The 23,776-nt window shown below is 43.5% G+C and overlaps 1 protein-coding gene across 7 annotated transcripts in view; it reads right to left on the bottom strand.

Annotated features, from left to right (window-relative positions):
- Nucleotides 1-2,645: 2,645 nt before the first annotated feature.
- Nucleotides 2,646-23,776, bottom strand: part of LOC107099140 (kinesin-like protein KIF13B) — a 55,155-nt gene continuing 34,024 nt past the window's right edge. The window contains exons 9-39 of one of the 7 annotated variants that reach the window (XM_015397147.1): nt 21,790-21,924; nt 18,854-18,966; nt 18,205-18,316; nt 17,914-18,126; nt 17,725-17,835; nt 17,496-17,630; nt 17,284-17,414; nt 15,203-15,289; nt 14,899-15,089; nt 14,539-14,818; nt 14,279-14,441; nt 14,048-14,203; nt 13,824-13,973; nt 13,607-13,732; nt 13,344-13,517; nt 13,085-13,242; nt 12,567-12,699; nt 12,324-12,479; nt 12,145-12,244; nt 11,697-11,823; nt 11,552-11,607; nt 11,338-11,459; nt 10,958-11,233; nt 10,711-10,863; nt 10,512-10,589; nt 10,387-10,437; nt 10,112-10,262; nt 9,343-9,473; nt 9,146-9,205; nt 6,700-7,258; nt 2,646-6,624 (exon numbers count right to left, since the gene is read on the bottom strand). In XM_015397147.1, the coding sequence (XP_015252633.1) occupies nt 6,419-6,624; nt 6,700-7,258; nt 9,146-9,205; nt 9,343-9,473; nt 10,112-10,262; nt 10,387-10,437; nt 10,512-10,589; nt 10,711-10,863; nt 10,958-11,233; nt 11,338-11,459; nt 11,552-11,607; nt 11,697-11,823; nt 12,145-12,244; nt 12,324-12,479; nt 12,567-12,699; nt 13,085-13,242; nt 13,344-13,517; nt 13,607-13,732; nt 13,824-13,973; nt 14,048-14,203; nt 14,279-14,441; nt 14,539-14,818; nt 14,899-15,089; nt 15,203-15,289; nt 17,284-17,414; nt 17,496-17,630; nt 17,725-17,835; nt 17,914-18,126; nt 18,205-18,316; nt 18,854-18,966; nt 21,790-21,924 (4,794 nt within the window). In that variant the 3' untranslated portion in view covers nt 2,646-6,418. Of the gene's footprint in view, nt 6,625-6,699; nt 7,259-9,145; nt 9,206-9,342; nt 9,474-10,111; nt 10,263-10,386; nt 10,438-10,511; nt 10,590-10,710; nt 10,864-10,957; nt 11,234-11,337; nt 11,463-11,551; nt 11,608-11,696; nt 11,824-12,144; nt 12,245-12,323; nt 12,480-12,566; nt 12,700-13,084; nt 13,243-13,343; nt 13,518-13,606; nt 13,733-13,823; nt 13,974-14,047; nt 14,204-14,278; nt 14,442-14,538; nt 14,819-14,898; nt 15,090-15,202; nt 15,290-17,283; nt 17,415-17,495; nt 17,631-17,724; nt 17,836-17,913; nt 18,127-18,204; nt 18,317-18,853; nt 18,967-21,789; nt 21,925-23,776 lie in introns of all 7 variants that reach the window. The other 6 variants (XM_015397149.1, XM_015397148.1, XM_015397151.1 and 3 more) reach the window with 6 other exon arrangements.

The following is a 23,776-nucleotide window of genomic DNA, read 5'->3' on the forward strand; positions in this document are numbered from 1 at the left end:
TCACTAATTTGCCCCAAATCTGGCCTTTTTATTTTATGTACACAAACAAACTTTTTTCAATGTAAAAAGAGAAAAACGTACAAAAAATCCCCCTAAATCTATTTACTGTTCAGACCATTAGAAATAAAAATAAACGCATTATAATACACGTTTATTCTTTGGATTGCAGCATGAAATTATTACATAAAACAATTAAATTAATCAAAACCCAAACTTGTGCTCAGATTTCTCTCCTTTATAAGTCTTAATATGATCATATGTACACATACATCCAGAGAAAACACAGAAACGATGCAGGCAGACACGCCGCTCCACAGAATCAACAGCAGCAGTGACCCATGATATAATACTGCTGACCTCAAAACAAATGTGTGAGCATTGAAGTTTATCCTCCGCTGCATGAGGGGGAGTAACCTTCAAATCCTTATGAGCCTTCGCCTGTAATCAGGGAAATGGATCTGGAATCTGTGGCTCCACCTGCCAGCCTTGTATTGCTAGTTGCTGTGGTCATTTATTTATTTGCTGTTTGGGAAGCAGGTACTCAGGAGGGAGAACGATCGATGAGACTGGAGCAGGAGTTGAGGTAGTTCAAAGGTGAAACAAAATTTTCAATTCTGTTTTAGCCAAAAAGAAAATTCCTGAAACTAGAATTTATTTGTTATGATCCCAGTTGAGTACAGATCATCATTTTCTGGTTGTAACCAAAAATTCCCTGCATGGAAGACAAGCCTCCTTTGGCTGACAGTTTCCAGCAGCCACTAGGGGGCGACATTTCCTTCTGGGGAAGAGGGCAGTGATCAACCTGACAGCTCCTGAGACCAACAGCAGGGGTCTGCAACATTTCAAATCCAAACAGCCCTGTCTAAAAAAATGTTTTTACAGCCACAAAAACTGCATTGCCTTTATATAAAACCCAACTTATTGTTTCTTTAAATATCTTCGATACGAAATATTTAGCCATTTTAAACAGCAAACAGTTTATTTTCCTTTTTTAGTTTTTAAAATAGGACAAAAAATGACAGTTTCATAAAGACAAAGCCGTGATTTTGGATCTTGTTCTATAAGATTTTATGCTGTGTAAAAATAAACGCAGAATTTCCAAGCTTAATACAATATAAAACATATTCCTGGATCTTTAATGTCATTCTGTAGAGGAAGTTAAATTAAAATGTCCTTTAAAAGAAAAGCATTTGTTAATTTACTCCATTATAAACTAATAGTTGGCTCTTTATCATTTTAAGTCACGGTTACGGGTTATTTTAGAGGGTCCAAAGTGTCACTTGTGGCTCCACAGGTTGCAAACCCCTGACCTAAAGGATTCTGTCTGTTTGCAGCTGGAAAGTAGAGCGGGCTCTTTAATTATTGTGAGTAAACAACCTGCAGAGAAACATGGTGAACCTAAAAAAGTGAGGCTGTTCTGATCCAGGCTGAAGGCCACGTTAAAGGCAAGGGGCTGCTAAATACGAAGCACTCTGAACGCCACGATAAAAACAGGAAACAGTGTGAAGGTCTGAAGGCTCATACAGACTCAATATGTTAGATCCATCTGGGAATAAAAAACACAACATAAAGTGCCTCTAATGGCTGATAAAGATCCATAAATAACAAAGCTGGCTTGGCACCAGTGTAAAAACAACACAACTTTTATTGTAGTTCAAATTTTGTTGCTCTAAAGATAAATGTGCATCGCTCAGCCCACCAGAGAGGAGACCGTCTGCTGGGGTCGCTGCACCTCTGATAGAAATGTGTTTTTTTTTCTGCTTTTTAACTTAAAACAGAAAGAGAATCAAAGTTTTTAATAAAAGAAGAGCTTGTAGCTCAAGATCATTAAATATTAAAATGAGTAAAAATAAAAACATAATCCCAAACAGTTGTGTCGTCTTCATCTGAGCACTTCAACTCCCCCCTCTGTGCAAAGTACAGTTGATCTAATATAAAGAATATGAGGAAAAGGTTTTCTGAGGCACGACAACGTAAAGAAACGACCAGAAGTCTGAAGTGATCTCAGCCCCCATTCCCTCCCACCAGGCGTGCTGCGGTCCGACAGCAGCCTGACAGGAAGCAGCTGGGGAACGCTTTCCATCCACACGCACAGAGAGGGCCGCTCACAATCAGAACGCTTCCTGACCTCCTTCAACACCGCCTGAGAAGAATCAGGCGGTCGCAGTACAGTAAGACAACCAATCAGAGGACTCCAAAGGGCCAGGCCTTGGAGCTGAACAATAACCGCATGAGTCATGAGCCAGTTAGGAGTCGCACTGAGTGATTCAATAAGGATTATTAGTAGTGTGACCTTAGAGCCAGAGATTTCAAATTAAACTTATGAGCTTTTAAAGGTGCAGTAGGAGATTTTTTCTGATGTATTTTTAACCATGTGGCTTAAAGATCCCCCCACAGCCGCTTAGCAAGCAGTGAAATAGGAGGTCTGGAAGTGAAACTAAAATAAATGCTCCCCGCTACAGTGAGAAATCAATGAATAACCTCAACCAATCACAAAAGATGGTCCGTTGTACACGATTGGTTCCTGAAACGTCAATCATGGTCGTCTGCTTGTCCCACGAATCGACCCCCCAATGCTCGTGCAGGACGCCATGGCTGGAAGCTAGCCACTGGAGCTACTCTACCCTTCCTTTGCCTGTAACAATGGCAGCTATATTTGCTGTGATCAGTGGGTAAAAAGTACTTTGAATCTACTTTGAAGTGAGAAAGTCCACCTGAAAACATCGTCAGTTCATCCAGATTACCATCCTGCCTTCAATTATTATTTCTGTGGGAGCAGCTCAGACCCCCGTACACCAGCAGTGTCACTATTAATCCCATTCCTCAGCAGCCTATGGCCCGATCGCCTCTTCGCGGTTTGCTGCGGCGGCTGGAAGGTGTTTTTTATGTACGCAATCCAAACTGCAGGCACCAAGATAATAAAAGCAAACATGTTTTGCCGGCAGATTTCGGGATTTATAACTTAATTGAGGTGTTAATAAACAGTTTTAGAGGAGTGATCATAGCGTTCTGCATCATCAGCGCTGCTCCTGCTGCTCCAGACGCACTGCAGGCAGAAAGCGCGTCATGTGTTTTGAAGGCGTGGCTTTAAGGGCTGGTCTGAAGGGAGAGGCACGGTTGTGTATGTTCAAAAATATCGCTTTCTGGAACCGTTTTTCCAAGATCTCCTCCAGCACCTTTAAATTATAGAGAGAAGCTGCTGCTGAAACACGTTAATTAGAGTTTTATTAATGTTAGCTGTAACATTTTGACTTAGTAAACATATAAAAACTAGAGTGAAATGTTTATTGATCTTACAGAATAGTTTTTTTTGTATAACTCAAATAAACGCAGGGAATATCCGTAACTTAAGCTAATATTAGATGGTTAGTAAATATGACTGAAAACATTCCTTCCAAAATGCTAAACGTATCCTTCTTAATGTGAAGGGAAACATGATTCGCTCTCCGTCAATGATGAAAGCATCAGTGCGCAGAAACAAGTGGGTGAGGGGCAGTAATGTGTTACCCTCTGACTGCAGCCATCCTGCTGCAGGATGACCGATCAGGTTAATGGCTTCCTTGGTAACGGTAACCGACCGATGCCTAAACTACACATAAACCTTAGTCTGGTGGGAGCCTGTCGCCTCGACGTACATATTTCATCCATAGTTATTGCAATTTTAACATCGAAACTCTTCGTTCGTCCAAAGGAGCCAGATATGTCCGTTCCTACCGCCTCCTCTTCTCAAAGTGCCTCAATACCGCCTACAGGAAAACCGACCGCCAACCCCGAAGCTCCACAAACGATTCAAACCCGTTCCAGCAGACGGCAGGAACAAAACCCATCAGTTCATTTACAAGGATATATTTACAACGCTCATAGCAGCAATTCCCCTCAATCATTTGTGCAACAATTGTTCAAATAAAAAGGCTTCATCTGCTCCCATTCGATAAAAGTACAAGAAATCCCACATAAATACTTAATGCTTTCCTCAAGTGAAGAAGACGCTTTATGAAACCCCAACGGCTTCAGCAGACAGTTCAACAAGCAAAGTGTTCCTGAAAACCTCTCTACACCTTCAATCATCCACAGTTACATTATTCATTAGCATGATGGTCAATTGGTTTGAAATTAAGCATTTATTGTTTATCCGCAGTACAATGATTGGGAGAACAAACTTGTAATTTGGCAGTTTTTACCACTTTGTTGTTTAATTAAAAACTGAAAAGAAGCTTTTTCTGTTTCAGGATCAACATGCTGCAGTCTGCAGAGCCAAGGTTAAGCTCTGAACGTGATCTGAAACCAGCTGTCAAGCATGGTGGAGGTAGCATCATGCTGATGGTCACGAAAACAACACGTTTTGGCATAAACCTTGGCATCTTTATATAATTTGTCTGAGGCTTCGTACAAGTGGTTATATTTTATTCGTCATCTTTACCGTCAACAGGCTCCAGCCGAATTCCTCCATTTTCATCCACTTTTGTTGAAAATTTCCCATTTTATTGCTTTTTCTCCACCTTGCGTTCTTTTCTGAACATACGGAAGCAGCTACGCACAAATATATTGTAATATATCTGACGAAATTGTTTTTATAAATGCCAAATATACACATTTAATTAATTTTAATGCCAATTCAGGCCTCAATTTAAAAAATAACAATGGCCCGCGGAAACCCTGAAGCATTTATAGGAATTAATAAATGGTTAGAAATGAGAAGAAACTATAGAAATATGTTTATTATCTATGAATGAATGCTGACTCCTCCAGTTCAAAGGTCAGTATTGGTTGCCCGTCCTACGACTCAGTAACCAGGAAGTGGCCCTCAGTCTTATAAAGGTTGTTTAGACCAACATCTAAGCTGACGTTAGTCAACATTAAACTCTATGGCATCAATTTTCCAGCTGGAAAAAAACCCAAGAAGTTTGATGACGACTACAGATGATGCTTGAATTCATTTTCTTTTGAGCCAAACATAAATAATTGCAGTTAATTTGTATTTATATGACAATCATGTTAATGAAGACTGTATCTAAAGCTGTGATTGTGGAGGAACACCACAGGATCAGAGAGAACACACCACATGTCCATGACCCAATCTGTCTCCATGGCGACAAAGCGGATCATCTGGATTAAAAGTGAATGCTACTGCAAATTGATGCCATCTAGTACAGTCCTAAAAACCTCACAGTCCTGAAAATCTTCCTATTCGTCAAAGTTCAGGTTCAAATCATCCTGGAATGTTTGATAAAATTATAAAAACTAATTTAGGAGCTCCTAAGGTTCACCGCCTCCTGTTTTTCTTCACTGGGTGTGTCTGGAATGTAGAAACCAGCTGACGCCCTCCCAACATATTCTGTCAGATAAACAAAAAAAATAAAAACAAGCACAAAAACAAGCCTCTCCTTAAAACTTGCATGCATAGGATCAAATCAGCTGGATGTATCCTTCAGAAACCTCCTGTCTCCTTCCTAAACACATCCTCTCTCTGTCAATGCTTACAGCAAAACGACAGCATCATCAGAAACGTTCCCGAACAGAAGCCGGTAACCGCGCTCGCGTTCCGCTAACGTACAGAAGCTCTTCCTCCACCGTCTCCAGTGCAAAATATCCACCCCGGTGGCCTTTCCCTGCCAGGACGCAACTCTTCCCGCTGCACCGCCTGCCTTCATCTTTTAACACATGAGATTTACATAAACTATACAGCTCTGACACGCACACAAAGCCCCACCCTCTGCAGTCCCTGAGATCACCTCACACTTTGCACGAGGCTTTCTCTTCATGAACACGGCAAACAGAACGCAGATCTTAGAGAAACGAACAGGAACCAGACCATGGCGAAGGCACGTTCTGGGAGGATCTGTCCTCAAAAGAAAGAGAGGAGTCCGTTAGGGACGGCCAAAGTTCCAGCTGATCCAAAGGCTGCGAACTGGACCGGACCTTAAACAGTTCAGGAGGGCGGCAGTTCTGGCGGTGTATTCTGGGAAATTAGGTTCAGAGGGATATGCAGGGATGCAAACATTTCTTATCAAAGTGTTTTGTCAGTTGAAGCTTTTTTTTTGTCCATTTTTATTTCCTCATTCATCTATAAAAACAAAAAAACAAAAATCCTATAATTCTCTGTCAGTTTGTCAAGGCGAGGTGTTAGATCAGAGCTTTTTTTAATAGTGTGTTATAAAAAGCTGTTTCTCCCTTTTAGATGGGATGGTGAAAACAGTGAGGAGTTTGCATCCCTGCATATCGTCTCAGAGAGGATCTCTGAGGAGGCGCCACTCTGAGGATCCTTTCCTCTCGTATTTTTCCTAAGCAGGCTCTTTACGCCCCGACCTCGTTCTTTGACTTATAGTCATACGTTTAGTTTCCAGCAGGCGTCAGACCGAGCCTGATGGGTTTTTAGGAGTAGAAGAAGATGAACCGTGGGGAGTTTCTCTCTCCCGTTTCAGTTGCTCCAGGACTTGCGGTTCTCCCCCCTGCGTGCTATGATGGCTTCCCCTCGTAGGACCGGGACGTGGGTCGACGGAGCAAAGTCTGTGGTGCGGCGAGCAGTCCGATCGCGGCGTGACAGCCGGTCTGGCCGGACCAGCACCCCGTAGCCTGGTTTGCAGAGGAAATACCGATGACCTCCCACTGAGCCGTCGTTTTTACCTGCAGGGAGGAAACGCCGCTAATCATCATGGTCGTAAATGGCGTCGGCTTTCGTTTTTTACAGCTCACACTTACCAACTGGAGTGTCCAGCTCCACGCCTACCCACACGCCGTCTGCAAACCTCGTCGTCCCCACGTAGCGCACAGTTCCAGCCTTGTTGCTTCCCACGGTCACATACGCCCCTTCCGTCAGCCAGTCAGGCAGTACGTCGTCATGACTACGCTCATCCTCGTCCACAAAGATCTCCAGCCTCTCAAAGCCGTCTCCCTCTCCCGAGTTGACTAGCTTCTGGTCGGAGAAGGAGAGCGCTGAAGGGGCGCTGTTGTGGTTGGATGCGACGACCGCCATCTTGGCGCCGCACTGAGGAGAGGTCACAACATCGTTCCTGTCAGCGCCCTGCTGCTGTGGGTTTGAGGGAGATGCGGCGTCGGCACCCAGGAGGGATGAAGACGACGAGGAGGGTTGGAGGACGTCAGACAGGGTAACCGTAGAAACGCTAGCGGAAAAATAGCCGCTGGACGACTGGCTGAGGGGGCTTAGGGGGGTGGTGTCATGCAGGTCATGCACAGGAAGAGGAGAGACGTCTGGAAACTCGCTCCGTCTGTCTTTGGCAGCAGGCCGAAGGACAACAGCCTGCAGGGACCCAGCGGTTACCGCAGCAACAGAGGGACAGACGACAGCATGCAGAGACAACAAGGCAAAAAGAACAAACGTCAAGGGTTAAAATCCACAACCTTAAAGCCACATTACGGCGTATGGCGTAATGAGCTCAGTATGGCGTCCTGTGAGCTCTAACGCTTCTGTTTTTAGCATCAGTCTTTAGGCTGACACCGTGTTGGTTCGGCACAAACTCCGAACCTTCACTACAATGGATGAAAAACTTCAGATCTAAGTCAAATTTAACTTTTAACTTTCCTCATAGCTAATTCCTCTTAACTCAGGTCACTTTCCCAAACACTTACCTTGGACCTGAGGGAACTTGGGTTATTAATTTTAATTCAGCTGGATGAAACAATCCAGATCAAACTCTCACAGCGAACTGGATCTGGATGACTGGTTTTACCATCATGTCCACAAACAATAAGAACATTGCTAATATACATAGAGGAATGTCTATAGAGAAAGGCTTAGGTGAGTGATAGAGGCTATGCAGCCATAACCTGGTATTTTACACAATCAATCCTTCTAAAATTGTCTTAAGATTCATGTCTAATAATAATTTTAGGGGGAAAAAATGTAAGAGGAGATATTTCCAACTTTTCAAACTCCTTATTTTCTTTGCAAGGATACGAACCATTTGACTTGCTTAAAATGTCTGTTCATGTGGTTTTAGCGTTAGCGACATTAGCTTTAGTTTTATGGTCTTCTCTACAGAACAGCTATGAGTTAAACAAGCAGCTACATTTAGCAACTGCCTGCAGGCCCGTCCCTGATTGTCTCAGTCACCTAATGTTAGCGGCTTCCATGGAAACCCAGATTTCAGCCTATGTGAACTTTTCTGGTTTGAACAAAAAGCTCAGATAAAAAAAAAAGGCTACTCTCACGCTCCAGATTTTCTGTGAGGTTTGAACTGAAGCCCAAAACCCACATTTGAACAAAACTCATTGAAATGAATGCTGAGAATTATAAACTAAAAATGATCAGCGTTTATACAGGAATGAGTAACTCTAATTTAATGCTTTTAATGCATTAAAAGAGCATTAAAAATTTTTAAGAAAAATGTTTTCAGTGTTTTATGTTTATATATATATATAAACATAAAACACGGCTAAATCCTTCGTCATCAGCAGCCAGTTTACCGTCTGCTGCCATGTCCCGAATTCCTCATTTTCCAGCCACTCTTGCATTTTCCATTCTCTGTCTTTTTCTCCGCCTCAAGCTTCTTTTTACGATGTACCGGAAGCAGTTCAATGCAAATATATTGCGATATAATATATCTGATGAAATAGTTTTTATAAACGTATTTTTATATATTTTTATATAAAGCATTTTAAATGCCATAAAAATCACATTTAATGGATTTTAATGCCAATTAAGGACTTCATTTAAAAAAAACAACATTTTATGACTTTTAATGACCTGTGGAAACCCTGATGATTCAGGAAACCTCCAAAGAGAAGCCACCTGATTGAAGACAGAGATGCGCCAATCAGTAGAGCTAACCAAATGAAAGCTTGACCTGCTGGGATCCGTGTCTGGCTAGTGGCCAAAAAAACCTGTAATTAGCATTTTTTATTTTCTAAAAAACAAGAATGTCGACTGGTCCGACAGCAGGTAGACGTCAGCAGATAGAAAACAGAGCTCTGTCCTTCAACTTGCTGGATGAGGAAATGTTTGAACTAAATATTTGAATTAAAAGCCTAAACTACAGTGAATAGACACAGAGCCTTGTAATCTAGCTGTAAGCAATGCTAACCAGGCTAATGGAAGCTGCTAGAGATGGTCTGAAATGTTAACGCAAACCTTTTGCAAACATCTATATTAGCTTTACTGCTTCATGTGGAAAAGATGATCTCTCACCGTCTCAGGCTTTGCTCTGTCATCCCCTCCTGATGATGTCACAATACGAGGCACGTGCTGCTGAGTGACAAAGGAGAGTTAGGATCTGTTTATGTCCGTGTTAAGTTGCTTTGCTGGGTAGATTTGTCCAGCATGATTAAACAACTATTATAGAGGCTTTTGTCTTTGCTTTATGGGCCATTTCCGGCTCTGCTGACCTGCTGGCCTTGCGGCGACGGTCTGAGCTCTTTCTTCTCGTCCCGCGCAGGAAAAAGAGACTTAAGTAGTTTGGGCATCTGAGGAACGAGGGCCTTAACTGAAAGATAAGAGGCAGCAAGTCCTAAACGACCTGGGGGAGGGGAGGGGAGGGGGAAGGGATGGACGGCAAGGTGGAGGCAGAAAGAGAGGAAAGAAAGCAGGAAAACAAGAGGAGGTCCGGGAGGTGGAGGAAGTGTGAAAGATTAAGACAAGAAGTCCAGAGAATGGCAAAAATCCCAACATAGTGACAGGCTGACGGAGGAAGCCTCCAAATAAACACAGATGAGAGGTTTTACAGCTACGCTACCACACTCACTAATTCAATACTGTCAGATCATTAATTCTGTTCATTTCTGAGACAAAATTAATTTCATGTCACACTGAAATGAAGAAGAAATCAGGCTGCATTATGTCAGAAATATGGATACATTAGATTTCAGAGCTTAGATCAGCTGCAGGATCTAAAGCATTTGAACAGCTCAAAACACAAGATGGATGAAAAGTAAAGTGAGAAAAAGAACAGCCAAATAACATGAGTTTTTAAGGTGGATGGGGGTTCAGACAATGTGTTAAAGGGTGGAAAACATCAAACGGAGAGATAAATACAAGGTCTAAGAAAAGTCCCAGAGAAAAGAAAGGAGGTAGGATGTGATAATGGAGGAAAGAAGGAGAGAAAGAAGGAGAGAGAAGGTGATGGCGCAGAGAAACCATATAGGGCAGGATGTTTACCTTGCTCTGGTTCCTGGTTCTGTGGGGGGGTCATGTTGAAGGGCAGAGAGGATGAGGAGGGGGAGGTAGAGTAAGTAGATGGGGACGATGCTGGGCGAGGGAGGGTGCGGTGAGTGGGCATGAAGATATCCTGCTGGCTTTCCCATCGACCCTTCAGAAGCAGAGACAGGATTAGTTCAGGAAACCAGGAGGTCGTCTGATGTCATCGACGCAAAGCGAACCCCCCCCCCGCATACCAACACGATGATTAAAAACTGAACAAAGGATTGTGGTACCTTGTCATCCAGCAGGCAGGATGTGGACAGGTCCTGCCTACTTCCAGACAGCTGAAACACCAGAAGCAGAAACATTTTAAGTCTTTCTGTGGAATCATGTGGAATCATCTGCTTGTATATTTTACCCTGTGAACAGAAGGAGAGCTCAGACTCCTCCTGTTACTCCTTCCTTTGCCCGCCAGCTGCTCCTTCACTGCTACTTCCTGCCAGAAGATCATATTGAACCAAATCAGAAACGTTTCAAAGTGACTGCCTTCCTCATCACCTGTCTGTCTATCTCTAACCAGATTCTATGTTTGCAGCTCTAGGATATTCTCCTTCTACCTGTCTGAGTCTGTCCAGGGTCAGGATGTTTTCCAGACTCATCACGCTGCGCAGGTATTTCTCAATGGCAGCCTCGTCGTCTCCCGATTGGCTGTTGTGTGCGTTTGCCGCTAGCCGAGCCAGCATCTCCCTGTCCTCTGAGCCTGGAGCATCCTGATGCAAAAAACAAAACAAATATTGAAGGGTTTGATTGCATTTAGCATGATCGTGTAAATGGATATTGCCGTCGACCTTTTCTCCATCTTACCCCAGGAATGTTGGAAACCACCTCGAAGGTAACGCCGCAGCCAGGTATGGTGCTGCGGGTGGACATTCTCCTGAGAAAGTTGTGGGCGAAGCCCTGGCGTCCCGGGTTAACGTTGACGCAGATCCTCTTCCTGAGAACCAGCTGCATGTCAGCAGGGTGGCTGAGCTGAACCACCGCCCGAACCGTCAGGTAGACGCGCTGCTCCGGCCACGACCCGCCCCGACTGAGCTGAGGACACTCGTGGACGGTGGAGTCCCATGATGCCTCTGCTTTCACCTGTCAACATTCAGAGTTATAGCTACAAGGCAAGTGGCAAAAACCTCCACTGTATTTCAAAGAGACGTTAAAAAAAAATGAAATTCCAGCGGGTCGATGTTCACCTCTCCATCGTAGTGTTTCACAATCTGCAGGTCGAAGAAGTCATCCTCGTCTTCTCCGCTCAGTGTGGCGTCCCAACCTCCAGCCTCGGGCATTTCAAACTGCTCTTGAGAGCTGAGATCATCTGCTGGGGGAGAAAAAAAAAAAAAAAAATGACATTTACAACCAGCCCAAGACAACTGAGCACAAACTGCTCCAGTTAATAAAACTCCTTACGTTTGAGGTCCAGGAAGAGGACGGGAATGTGCGTTTCCATCCCCGGCAGAGGAGCCCTGTGAGCAGACGAGCATCGTGTCACTAACTTAGAATGTGTGCCGTTTTTTTCTTTCGGTCCATTAGATCTGTTAAACAGGAGCCGTACCATTCTGCAGGAGCTCCAGGGATGCCGCTGCCAGCAGAGGGCACCATCACAGCGTTTCTCTCCTCAGTGAGAGTCAACCTCCACTCCAGCAGCTGGGCCTCCCTCTCCATGTCGTCCTCTGTTTTCTCTGCACACAAAGTTAAACACATCAGACACAAAGTGACTTCGGCACGCACAGATCCGCCGCTCTGACAGCCGAACCGCCTCTGTCCTGTCAGCAACAACTACAGGAACCTGTGGTTGACATTTCTTATGTGGTTCTTGATTTTATTACACTCATTCTACCATAGATATATTATTCTTAGACAGCACACAGTTTATGTTCTATATAAAAGTGTTGTTATTTTGTTATGAATCACTGTAGCAAAAAACATTGAAGCTATTGAGTTACATTTACTTCATTTTTAAGTAGGAAATAAAAAGTTTTAAAAGTAGAGGTTGATGTTACCTGCTTTGCTAACCAGGCTCTGCAGGTGTTGGTCCAGGTACTCCTGTCTCTTGGTGAGAGCAGCTAACCACTGCCGACGCAGGCGTTCCAGATCTCTTTCCTATCAACAAACTCCTCAGTCAATGGCGTTTTAACACATCTTCATCCATTACCTCACGTAAAGTGCTAGTATGAAGTACCTGGTAGCTGTCCATCTCATCCCCTTCCTGGTTTGCGGTGCTGTTTCTGATCTCCACGCAGCCCACAGACACGGCCAGCACGATCTCTGCTATCAGAGGCATCGTCCCCGAGTCCTGAACTGAACGCACTTCTACTTGGACTCGCCTCGACTGCCCCTGCAGATAAAAAGAGGGGCTTTTTTCACCTCTGTTGAAGTCCTGGCTAACATCATGCTGACTGGGACTGTTAGCTTATGCTGCTACCTGCCGGAGCTGGAAGATTCCCCCTGTGTTCACGTCTCTCGCCGGGACTACTTCCACTGGAACAAAGTCTCCATTCTCATTGATTTCCAGGATTTGAACCCATAGTTCCAGGCGACGTGTGACCTCACTCCATCTAATGTAACACAAACAAAACATGAGGTTCAAAGGTTTTTCAGTATGTTGAAGCAGCATCATGTAGATCAGTAGGCAGATCGGACAAAAAGCAACAGCAGGCCGTCCATTCAATACAGAGCTAGAAAAAAAGATTAGCACTAAGATCGTTTTAGGAAGAAAGATGCAAGAAGTTTTTCACAACACTTATAGGGAACACGGCTAACGTGGAAAAAGGAGCGCTGGTGAGGTGAGACTAGAAATAAATTCTTGAAAAATATTAAAACAGTAAAACATGGTAGTGGAAGCATCATGCTTGCTTTAGAACAAACCAGGAAGCTTGTCAGACTTCAAGGAAAGCAAATGAAGCTAAAAGCAGAACTATTTGAAGATTGAGAGGAACCGACCTGTCTCTTAGTGTGCGTGTTTTAGCCTGGATGATGCTGAGGTCCCACAGGGCCGGGTTTCTTCCTGCATCAGACTGTTTGTGTCCATAAACCTCAATGGCGACCGCTCCTTCAGTAAGATACTCGATAAAGTCTTCCGTTACAGACACCGCCTGCTCCTAGAGAGCCAACAGAGAGTCGCTTCTATCACCACCGCCTCAAAGAAAAATAGATATTACAGATATAGAAGTGATATAAAGACCAGACGCTCCGTGTTTACCTTGCAGCTGTCAAACACTACCATACAGTGCGGGTCCTTGGAGTTTGGGGACGAGGAGGAAGGATCGACTTCAGGAGCCACGATGGTGGGCTCAGACTGGTCCCAGAAGGAGTACTGACAGAAGACAAAGTTGGACAGGTGCTGGGGGAGACCAGTGGCTTGTAAAATCTTGATCTGCAGGTAAACGCAAACAGAGAAGTCAGAGTTTGAATGGAGGTCAGATTCATAAAACAGATCCAACAATGATCATCGGCATGACTTACCGAGCAGACCAGTTTACGATCCTCAAACTCAGAGTCCTGGTTGTTGTCCGTGTCGTCTCCTCCTGCCATGTTGTCCTCTAAGCCGCCTCCCACCCTCATCACCTCCACATGCAAGCGTCCAGCGACCTACAAAGGTAGAGGGGAGAGAAGAAGAAGCTCCGTTTCTGTTGCTGGGCTTTAAAGAAAGCTGGAAGAGGATGAGATGCGTGGATTATACCTCTCCCTTCTGGTTGATGATGGGAACGGCGTACTGCAGCTTTACGTCGTAGAAAAGACATGAGAGGAAAACATTGGCGACTCCGATCAAGCTGTGGTTCTCCTGCTCGTCGAAGAACGGGTCTGCTCGTCTGAAGTAGGAACGCATCACCTGAAGGAGGGGAGGTTTATTAAGGTGTAAGTTTATGACCCGATTACAGCTCAAAGCTTGTAGAGTCAGCTGACCGGATCGTCCTGGTGATGGAGGTGATAGTCCTGCCACTCCTGGTAAAGCTCCCTCATATCGACCAGGCGGTTCTCCATCTTCTCCAAACTCCAGATCTGTTTGCCCCGACACCGCCTCCGAACCTGAATAGCCGGTTCACTCAGCACCGCGTCCCTCTGCACACATTTCGTTCTGGGTCATCAGCAGCAGGTAAACACCTGGGCAAGTAGGAAGTCCGCTGAGGTACAGACCTTGCGGTTAGCGTTGAGGTTGTCTGAGGGGATCTGCAGGGTGACTCTGTACTCTGTGTGGCGCTCCAGCTCCTCTGAGATAAAACACGCCTCCTGCACCAGAAGGTTTGCTCTCACTATCTGCTCCCTCAGCCTCCGGAGACTCCTTACCAACACAGCCTCCCTACAAGAGGACAGAGGTGGATAAAAATGACAGAGGGGAGGAGGAATGAGGGAATCTGCAGCTGCTGCTTACACACCCTGCATGCACACACACCCACCTATCCTCACTCCACTGCCTCAGTCTGCTCTGAGCGCTGGTAGAGTGGCTCATCCCTCCCATGCTGAGCCTCTCCATGCTGCGGTAGTGAGACTGCTGTCCCTGTCCTTGCTGGCCAGACGTCTGTCCTCCAGCCTGGCCTGAGGACAGCCGGTCTGGGTTGAGCTTCTTGCGAAGCTGCTGGAGCTCCTGCTCATACATCTGTCTCTGTCGCTCCAGCGCAGACCGCTTCTCCTCCTCATGCTGCCTCTCCAGAGACTGGAGGACCGCCTGCATGGGGTCTGAGTGGAGTCGGAAGCAGAATGAGCTGCGGCATGGTGGGAAAAAAAAACAACAACAACATTCTGATCTCTGCTCTCACCGTTGCTGCCCAGGGCTTTCATCATGACCTCGGTCTGAGCGAACTCGTATGAGAAGCTGACTTCACTGGAGACTTCGCTGGCCGTGTCGCCGTCTGCGTCCAGCTGCTCACTGCTGCCGCTGTTCTTCAACACGCCGCCCTCACCCTCCTCTTCCTCCGTTGGACGTGAACGCCGCTTTGCCAAAGTGATTCTTAAAGTGAGATAAACGTGTCAGTCTCTTTAAGGGTTAAGCTTTAAAAGAAAATGAATATGAAAAAATTTAAATTAAAAGTGGTTTTAAAAACACTATGAAATGAAAATCACCTGAAGAAGTGGTTGTTTCCCCAGAGGATTCGGTCTCCATGGTGAAGCTGCAAAGCACTGGTGACTGGAGAACCATTAACACACGTCCTGTAACGAAAATAAATCAGACACATCTGAGACGCAGTGATTTTAAATAAGCTAAAAGTGGAAATACACGAGACTCTTTAAAGTAACGGGTCTCTGGACAGAGAAGGACTTTCATTACACAGGGAGGTAGTTTCATTTGTGACGTATTGATTAGTTATAGGGTGACTAGATCTTAAAGAAAGACAGAAAAAAAAAGAAAGAAAGAAAGAAAGCATGCTTATGAGGGACAGTGGGGAACAGACATGTTTTCCAGAGGTGCGTTTCTGTTGTGTTGATTTCAGCCAACATCACCAAAAGCTCTCTGGCCTCACCCACTAATAACCACTTCACTGGCTTTGTTATGGCTGTGTTTTATTCCTTTAAGCAGTTTCCATCATATTTTTTATTTACATTTTTTTTACCTGTTCAGTTTTAAGAGTACTGTGTGCAGCTTGATACAGGAACATCTTAATGCTACATTTAGACCGCAAGCAGCAGGAGCAGCAAAAACGCGTGTGCTGCTTCATTTTTAATGCTTTTACAAGTTTAGTTCTGAGGCGGGGCTGAAGCATCTTTGCTGCTCTGGCTGCGCGGGGGAAAGTAGATCTGATGCGCGTTGGGCGGAGCTACCCTATCCTTTCTTTGCTTTTAACACTGGCAGCTACATTTGCTGTGATCAGTGGGTAAAAATTAGTATTAATATGTTTTTAAGTGAGAAAGTTCACCTGAAAACTTCATCTGTGCAGTCAGTTCATCCAGATTACCATCCTGCTTTCAAATATTGTTTCTGTTCGAGCAGCTCAGACCCCCCCCACATACCGGCGGAGCTCTGACACTAGGAACCCAGTTCAATGGCAGCCTCTGGCCTGGTCGCCTCTTTCCGGTTTTACGCTACTGTTCAAAGCAGAAGGAAGGCATTTTTCATGTACGTAATCCAAATTGCAGGCGCCAGATTAATAAAAACATATTTTCCAGGCAGGTTTCTACATTTTCAGTTAATTTAGGCGTTAATAAACAGTTTCAGAGGAGTGATCATAGAGCTCTGCATGATCAGCACTGTGTCTGTCTCCCTGCCAGCTCCTAGATCAGCTTCTCTGATTGGTTGATGTGGCGCGCTGCTCCTGCTGCTTCATACGCGCGGCGGGACCTTTTGCTGCGTCAAGATGCGCGTCAACTATTGACTTTGCATGTAAACTAGCTGCTTCTGCTGCTTTAAGTGTGAACTAACATTAGAAAAGGTGTATATAAAATTATTCTACTTATAAAAAAATATATATTTTCCAAAGTCAAATGCAGGACACTGCTTCAGTTTGTCTGACAGCAGCACATAAGTAAACTATCTGGCATAAATCAGGACATCTAGTCACCCTAGTACCGTAAGTTTAGGTTAACCCAAACCACGGTTTAAGTAGGTAACCTGATTAACCTATTAAGTTAAGTTGGTATATAAGTTTATAGAAAGATGACAGGGGAGAGGATTCACTTAGCCTTCCTTCTGCTGGTTGTTGAGGTTTTTTTTGAGATGAACTTTGGCATAAATTTTATTTCCCCGTTTTTTCCTTGCCAAACTACTATCTATTGTTAGAATTTTACTGAAAGTGTAATAAACGCATATGCCGCTTCGCTGCGTTTACACTCGGCAACAACTCTGGTGTATTTATAGCGTAAACACAGCATTCTGATTAATCTAAATATTCTTCCATTTAGCCATGAAATGTGGGTGTTGAGCTGATAAAGAGGCATCCTACAGCGGAGTTAAGACGCCACCATTTTTACAATCCATATTGTACATTGGTTACATCTTTTTTATTGAATTCCTTTTCAAAGTGGTTTATCTTCTGCCCTGAGGGCTGAATCAAAAACCTCAACCTAAGGTTAGTAGATTTAATTTGATCTCATTATATTCTTGTTGGGACGGACTTAAATTATTAGAGTTTACATAAATAATCTACGATGTTGTAGAGAAAATAAGCTAAACTCTTATTTTGCCCATGTGTAACTGTGGCGTTCCTTACCTGGCGTTAGGGTAAGGGGTGAGGATGACAGCGGTCTCTGGCGTAATGTCGATGACACAGTGCTCTGCCTGGATACCCATCCCGCACAGCTGGATATCTTGGGAGTCTGCTGAGCCGACCCGTGTGTGTTCCTGAGAGACATTGCCAAGTGGTCACTGGTTGCAATGAGCAAACATCCTGCAGGATTCAGAGGTGAAGGGAACAGCGTTTACCTTCAGGTAGTACACCAGCAGCTCGTTAAGGGCAGGGTCCGCATTAAGGTTGACCAGAAAACTTTTATCATCTCCAACTTTGATCCCTGAAGACTGAAGAGAAATTCCCAGACTCTCCAGCTGCTTCTGACGTTCCTGAAAACCCACAAAGAAAACAAACATGTTCCCAGTGAACAGCAGGCCTTGTTTTAAACACTAGCTTTACACTGATGCTTTACTGACTACCTACTTGTGCAATCTCCTCCGTTTTTCGGAGTTTCTCCTCCCAAGTGTATGTCATCTCCTGGATTAACTTCTCAGACTCCTCCAGGCGCTCTTTCAGCTCCGGGGCTTTCATTGACTGCAGGATATGAGGTCAACGGTAAAGAAGAAAAGCAGCATATAGTTTTTGTCTCCAACATTCCTGAAGATGTCTGACCTCTGCCTGCGTGAGCTGCACTCGGAGTTTCTCTACTTCCTCCCGCAGCTCCCTGATGATACGAGCGTTGGGGTCTTCGTTAACGACGGCGTGGTTGACAATGTTCTTGGCTCGGTCGGCGTAGCGGAGCGTCGACAGGGTTTCCTCGTAGTTGTCTGCTGCTGGGCTCACTGTTGCAACCATGGCTGTGCGACTGTTTCCACCCAGGCAGTCCTGGAAAATCAAGAAAATAAAGAGATGAAGCGTTCAGATGTTGCTAAATGTGCTGTGCAGCCTGTGGTGGTTGTTTACCTTAAGCAGCCAAGTCAGAACAGAGTCTCTGTAGGGAACAAACTTGGTCTTGTTCTTGGCTGTTCCTTGTTCAGCTAGTGCAGAAATGACCAGACCAAGTGTAGTCAGGGACCTAAACCAAACACAATACCGAGGTTATTAACCTTTAACCTCTGCTGCAGGCTCACACCACCATACTATTGTTTTAACTTTTATTTCCACTGGATGAATGACAGCTCCTGAACTAAATGTGAGCCTCCACATTGTAACTTTACCTTAAAAAAATACAGCAGGATGAGAAATGTAGAAAGAACAAAAATCAATCAGAAAATCCTGGTTTTTGCAGATTTTATTTTTTTTTTATTTAATGCAAAATGTTAAGGGAACTCGGACAGCAGGATGGCACTAATTAATACTATAAACACTTACATTAGGGGTGGAACGGTTCACAAAATCCACGGTTCGATTCGATTCACGGTTTCGTGGTCACGGTTTTCGGTTCGGTTCGGTATATGTAGTGTAAAGCGTTTTGGTCATGTCTCTTGACATGAAAAAAAGCTATACAAGTACAGGCCATTTAGCATTTACCATAATTGGCCGTCCCTATCACCAGGATGAGTGATTCTAATGTGGAAACGTGCTGCAGCTTCGTGCTCAAAGCTTTGCTTACTTGTTGATATTGCTTCCCTCCTTCAGTCGCTCTCCTGCCGCTCCGGTTTTCGCCGCCCGTTCGCTTCCAGCCAAGTCCACCAGACTTAAGCGACTCACCTTCTCCCCACTCGTCTATAGAAAAAGAAAACACAACAATAAAACCATTTAAAGTCACTTTAGCTGCAATCGGGAAATGTTTTTTTTGTGGAAAGAAAAACAAATTCTGTTCTCCTCAGACGTCGTATAGAAAAACTTGGCAGAAACTCTCCCTGAAAATGTTTTTCCCCCACTTGTAACTCTACCAGGCAGGTTTATGCATCGTCATCATCCCTCAGACTCTTGAGTATGAGCTTCCCTCTGCATTTTTCTGCGCGCCATCAAAATAGAAGATATCGGGTCTCCGCTTGTGACTGCTCAGCAGCTGACAATGTTGAATCTAACACCAACCTCTGATGTCAGCCCATCTTCATGGAAGCGGCTCTCTCTGTGGATCTAACCAACATTAATGTTGTATTATTCTTTGCAGAGAGGCGTCCAATCTTTTAAATAGACCGAGCATTATATAAAAACCTTACAAACCCTTTCCCCATATGTTACTTTAGAATGAAGCTATCAGTTTGAATAAGGTTAGGCCTTCTCATCTTTTTTATCCAACATCCCCCTGAAATCTCAGGGTGAGTTTACACACAACAGGAATCCTGAAAATGGAGCGTTAAGATGGGAGATAACGGCTGAGCCCAGGGAGCAGAGATACGGATCAGCCACAGGCAGCACCGCTTCACAGACCAAGATAAAAACAAACTATTGAACAACAGAGTTTTGTTTATTTTGCAGAGTGAAAGCAAAGAAAGACAAACAATGTGAAAATTTAAGATAAAACTGCTGACATGATGGAACATCTGGCTACTTTAATGACATAACTTCTCTGTCTTACAGTCTTTCATTTTCAGATCTAAACACACAGTCAAATAATAAGGAAGTGGCGACTCTGTTTAACGTGGCACCTCCAACCTCTTTTAATTGCTTGATACTGGGCTTTGGGTTTGAAAGGCAGCCCAGATATACAGAGCTACGCATTCAGTCAGCTAACCTGACAGCATCTCCAAAAAAAAAAAAAGAAACATTTAGAAAATATTTTATCAGCACCAAAAAAACAGCAAAAAAAAAAAAAAACATTTGACGCTTGTCTTTTCTCTGAGCTGCAAACAAAGCAGCTGAGTGTCAACAGGTCCAAAGTGCAGAGCATATAGGGTGTTTTACTGAATGAAACTCTAGTGTCTTGTTTCTCAGAATGACTCATCCAGCAGCGGGGGATTTTACTACTTGTTAACCGTTAGGGCTTTCAACATGCAACTTCAGCTACAGCGTTCTGCAGCTCAGCACAGATGAGCACCGATGACCCAGAGAGATTAAACAGAAGTGAAATTCACTGGGAATAAAATCCAATCTGCTGCTTTAATGAAAGCTAAACAGCTATGCGTGTGTTTACCGCCTTCAGAAAGAGGCTTTTAATGTGGGCTGGACTAAAACAGGCTGTGTGTTAGCTGCTGGTTGGATTGCTGAGTTAAAGTGACCAACTTAGTGAGTGTGTGCTGAAAACAAAGCAGGCTGTATCAGCTGACAAACTCACAGTCATGACTGTGAATTATTAACAGCGGTTTTGGTGGAGGGCAGAAATAAGAGCGAGGCGTAGGGAGGGTAAAGTGAGTCAGGGAGGAAAGAGAATGAGTCACTGAGGTCTTTCCTTTTTAGAGATTCACAGTGACATCACCTCATTTGCAACTACCTTCACCTTCATCCTAGAGGGCAACGATAAGCTGGGAAATACAACAGATACTGTTAATACATGAAATCGCAGACTGTTTTTTGAAAACACTGCATCTGAAGGCACAGTGCAAAAGTATGCACACTGATTTAACTTTTTATTCTCTGTGAAACGACAACAAAAAGTAGTGCACATCAGTGCAGTTAAAGGGATGGATAATTGGGTGTATTGGAAGTGTGACAGTGTGGAAAGAGCCGAATGTGTTTCTGTTCAGCCATCCTGACTCAATACTCTAATAAACTGACTTTTTTCCCCCTCAATTTCCACATCAGGAGTCTGAAATCTTTTCCTTCTCTTCTTTGAAAAATAACTGAATCCCAGTCAGACCCGATGCACGAGAAGTGAACATTTTTAAAGTCCTTCCAGAGACTTTATGTAAAATCAGCTTTAAAGATATATTGTAAGGAATAGAGGGTCTTTGTCCTGCTGGAAAATGATCTCTACAACAGTTTCCTTTCTTTTGCAGCCTCCTCCTCCCACAATTATCCATTACTTTCTATTACTCATTCAGAATGGAATAAAATTTGTAGTTTTAACTCTGTCTTACTGGTATCAACACACTTTAGGAGTTTTTGATAAGTTTGATAGTGGTGCTGCTGACGGCTGGATACTACAGAGGCCCATGTGTTTTTGGGTCAATTTGATCTTAAAAGGCAAACATTTAATGCCGTCACACAACAAACAAGCGGCCTTAGTGTTGTGCTTGATGTTCAAAGCTGTGGCTGGTGTTTTACAAGACCTCTGCAGCGACCCAGCATCAAATGAAAGCATGTTCACAAGTAAACCATGTGATGAGATGAGCTCAGCTAAATCTGTGGGAAGCATTACTGACCGATCGCTGGCAGAATGAAAGGGAACATGAACACTGGAAGTGAGAGAACAGCGTCTGAATGAACGGTGACGAACACATGATGTACGGTTACGACTGAATGATCATGATTTAGTCTCCTCTCTCCCTGCATCAAGATCCAACTCATCTACAAACCCATTTTTATAAAAAAAAAAAAAAAAGAAAAATTAATATGCGCTTTCTTTATTTTCTCACATATTTTTTCAGTTTTCGTACCTTGGTCTTAACTTCATACACAACCATTTTTTCCAGGCTCAGTGTGTGTGTGGTTGAGTCTTACCCCAGACTTCAGGTCTTTGAGTGTGTGTGTGAGGATGATGTTGAAAACGGCGTGCGATCGACTGCTCTCCTCATTCATGTTTGTTGCAGCTACAGTGCGAGATTTATTCCCCTCAGACATCAAAGACTCAATGTCCTGTTAAAAAATAACCACATCATTACAGACATCAGTAAACAGTTACATAAACATATATATGTAGATTTCTTAGATATATATATAAATATATATCCATCCATCCATCCATTTTCTGTCATGCATATCCCAAGCGGGGTCGCGAGGGGTGGTGGTGCCTATCTCCTGCTGTCTACGGGCGAGAGGCGGGGTCCACCCTGGACAGGTCGCCAGTCCATCGCAGGGCAACACAGAGACAAACAACCATTCACACACACTCACACTTAAAGAGAATTTAGAGAAATTAATTAACTAAACAGTCATGTTTTTGGAAGCCGGAGTACCCGGAGAGAACCCAAGCATGCTCAGGGAGAACATGCAAACTCAATGCAGAAAGAGCCCGGGCTGGGAATTCAACCCAGAACCTTCTTGCTGCAAGACAGCAGTGCTACTCCAAAATATATATATATATATATATATATATATATATATATATATATATATATATATATATATATATATATAAAAAAGACATATATACTATACATCTATAGACCTGTCAATTTTTTCATATAATTGCCCTCCTGTTATTTAATCTCCTCTACAATTTAAATGCAAGTTGCAGCTCTGGTTCTGGTTGAATGTATGACTCTTAAAACAGCTTAAAGGAAAAGTCGTCCAGGGATATGTTGGTCTGATGAATAATGAGTTTCTGGGAAATTAGCTGTGAAAAAAAGAGCTCTTTAACTCTATTTGTGTCTGTGTCATGCGATATGATCTGCACATAGTGTTGGGATCATATGGCTTGGATTTCCCCGGATGTACCGGAATAGCAGAACAGTAAGCTACTGAAATACTTTGTTATTAAACTGCATGGACTTCAAAGTCCAAAGATTATGGAGCTGAACAACAACCTTCTCTGTGAGTTTTGTCCTCGTGTGTCTGATTTGAACCACAGTTAAATCTGAGCCAATTATCAACAAGTCATATCAAAATGGAGGATAAACATGCCAACAGATACATCAGCTGGATGATTTTTTTTTTGGCTGATATTTGAGTTTTTGTCTTGTAACGGTCAATAGTTCCAGGCGTACATGGATTCATATTTGCATTAAGCAGCCGTGCCTTGAGATTGTGTAAGGTGCATGTTTTGCTGCTCCCACTATTTGCTAACTATTGTTAGCATATTGTTTGATTTGTTAAACTGTTTCTTTTTGTTTAGATTCAAGACTCCTGTAACATTTGTAATCATTGTGTAATTTTTACCATATAAAATAAAATCGGTCGGTTGGCTTTATTTGGTTGAATGGTTAAAAAGGAAGTTTTAATATATTTTTTTAACATGAAAGTCTTCCTCAAAACATCATCAGTGCAGTCAGTTCATAAGGGTTAAGATCCTATTTAAATATTCTGACCCCTCGCAACAGTTTTTAGTTAAAGTGAGGATAAAAAATTATTTTAGGCTTTTGGTAAAAACTGAGTACCAGAATATAAAACTGAATATTCTTCTAGTTGTATGCTGACAGCTCCACAGAAGGAAAGATCACAGCATGAATGTTAAATCTGTTTACCAGACAGCCTCTTTAACAGCTTTTCTGATTGTTTAACCCTACTTGTTAAGCTGGAATAATTTCAGATTTTCCAACTCAAGCCAGCAAATCTAGAGGCACGTTATGCGCACCGAGCCTAAAATGCAGCACAAAATGAGCGGAAAGCTTTACAACAAGCAGTGCAAGACGCATGTGATGCGCTGCTGAATATCTTAAAGCCTCTTAAGCGATTCCACTTGACTTTGTGTGCAAACTTGACGTGGTCTGAATGCAGCATTGAGGATGTAGCTCAGAGCCTTTAGTTCTGAGAGATCTGCTCACTCGAC

This window comes from Cyprinodon variegatus, unplaced genomic scaffold (assembly GCF_000732505.1).
Source record: "Cyprinodon variegatus isolate N-32 unplaced genomic scaffold, C_variegatus-1.0 Scaffold840, whole genome shotgun sequence".
NCBI classification, from domain to species: Eukaryota; Metazoa; Chordata; class Actinopteri; order Cyprinodontiformes; family Cyprinodontidae; genus Cyprinodon; species Cyprinodon variegatus.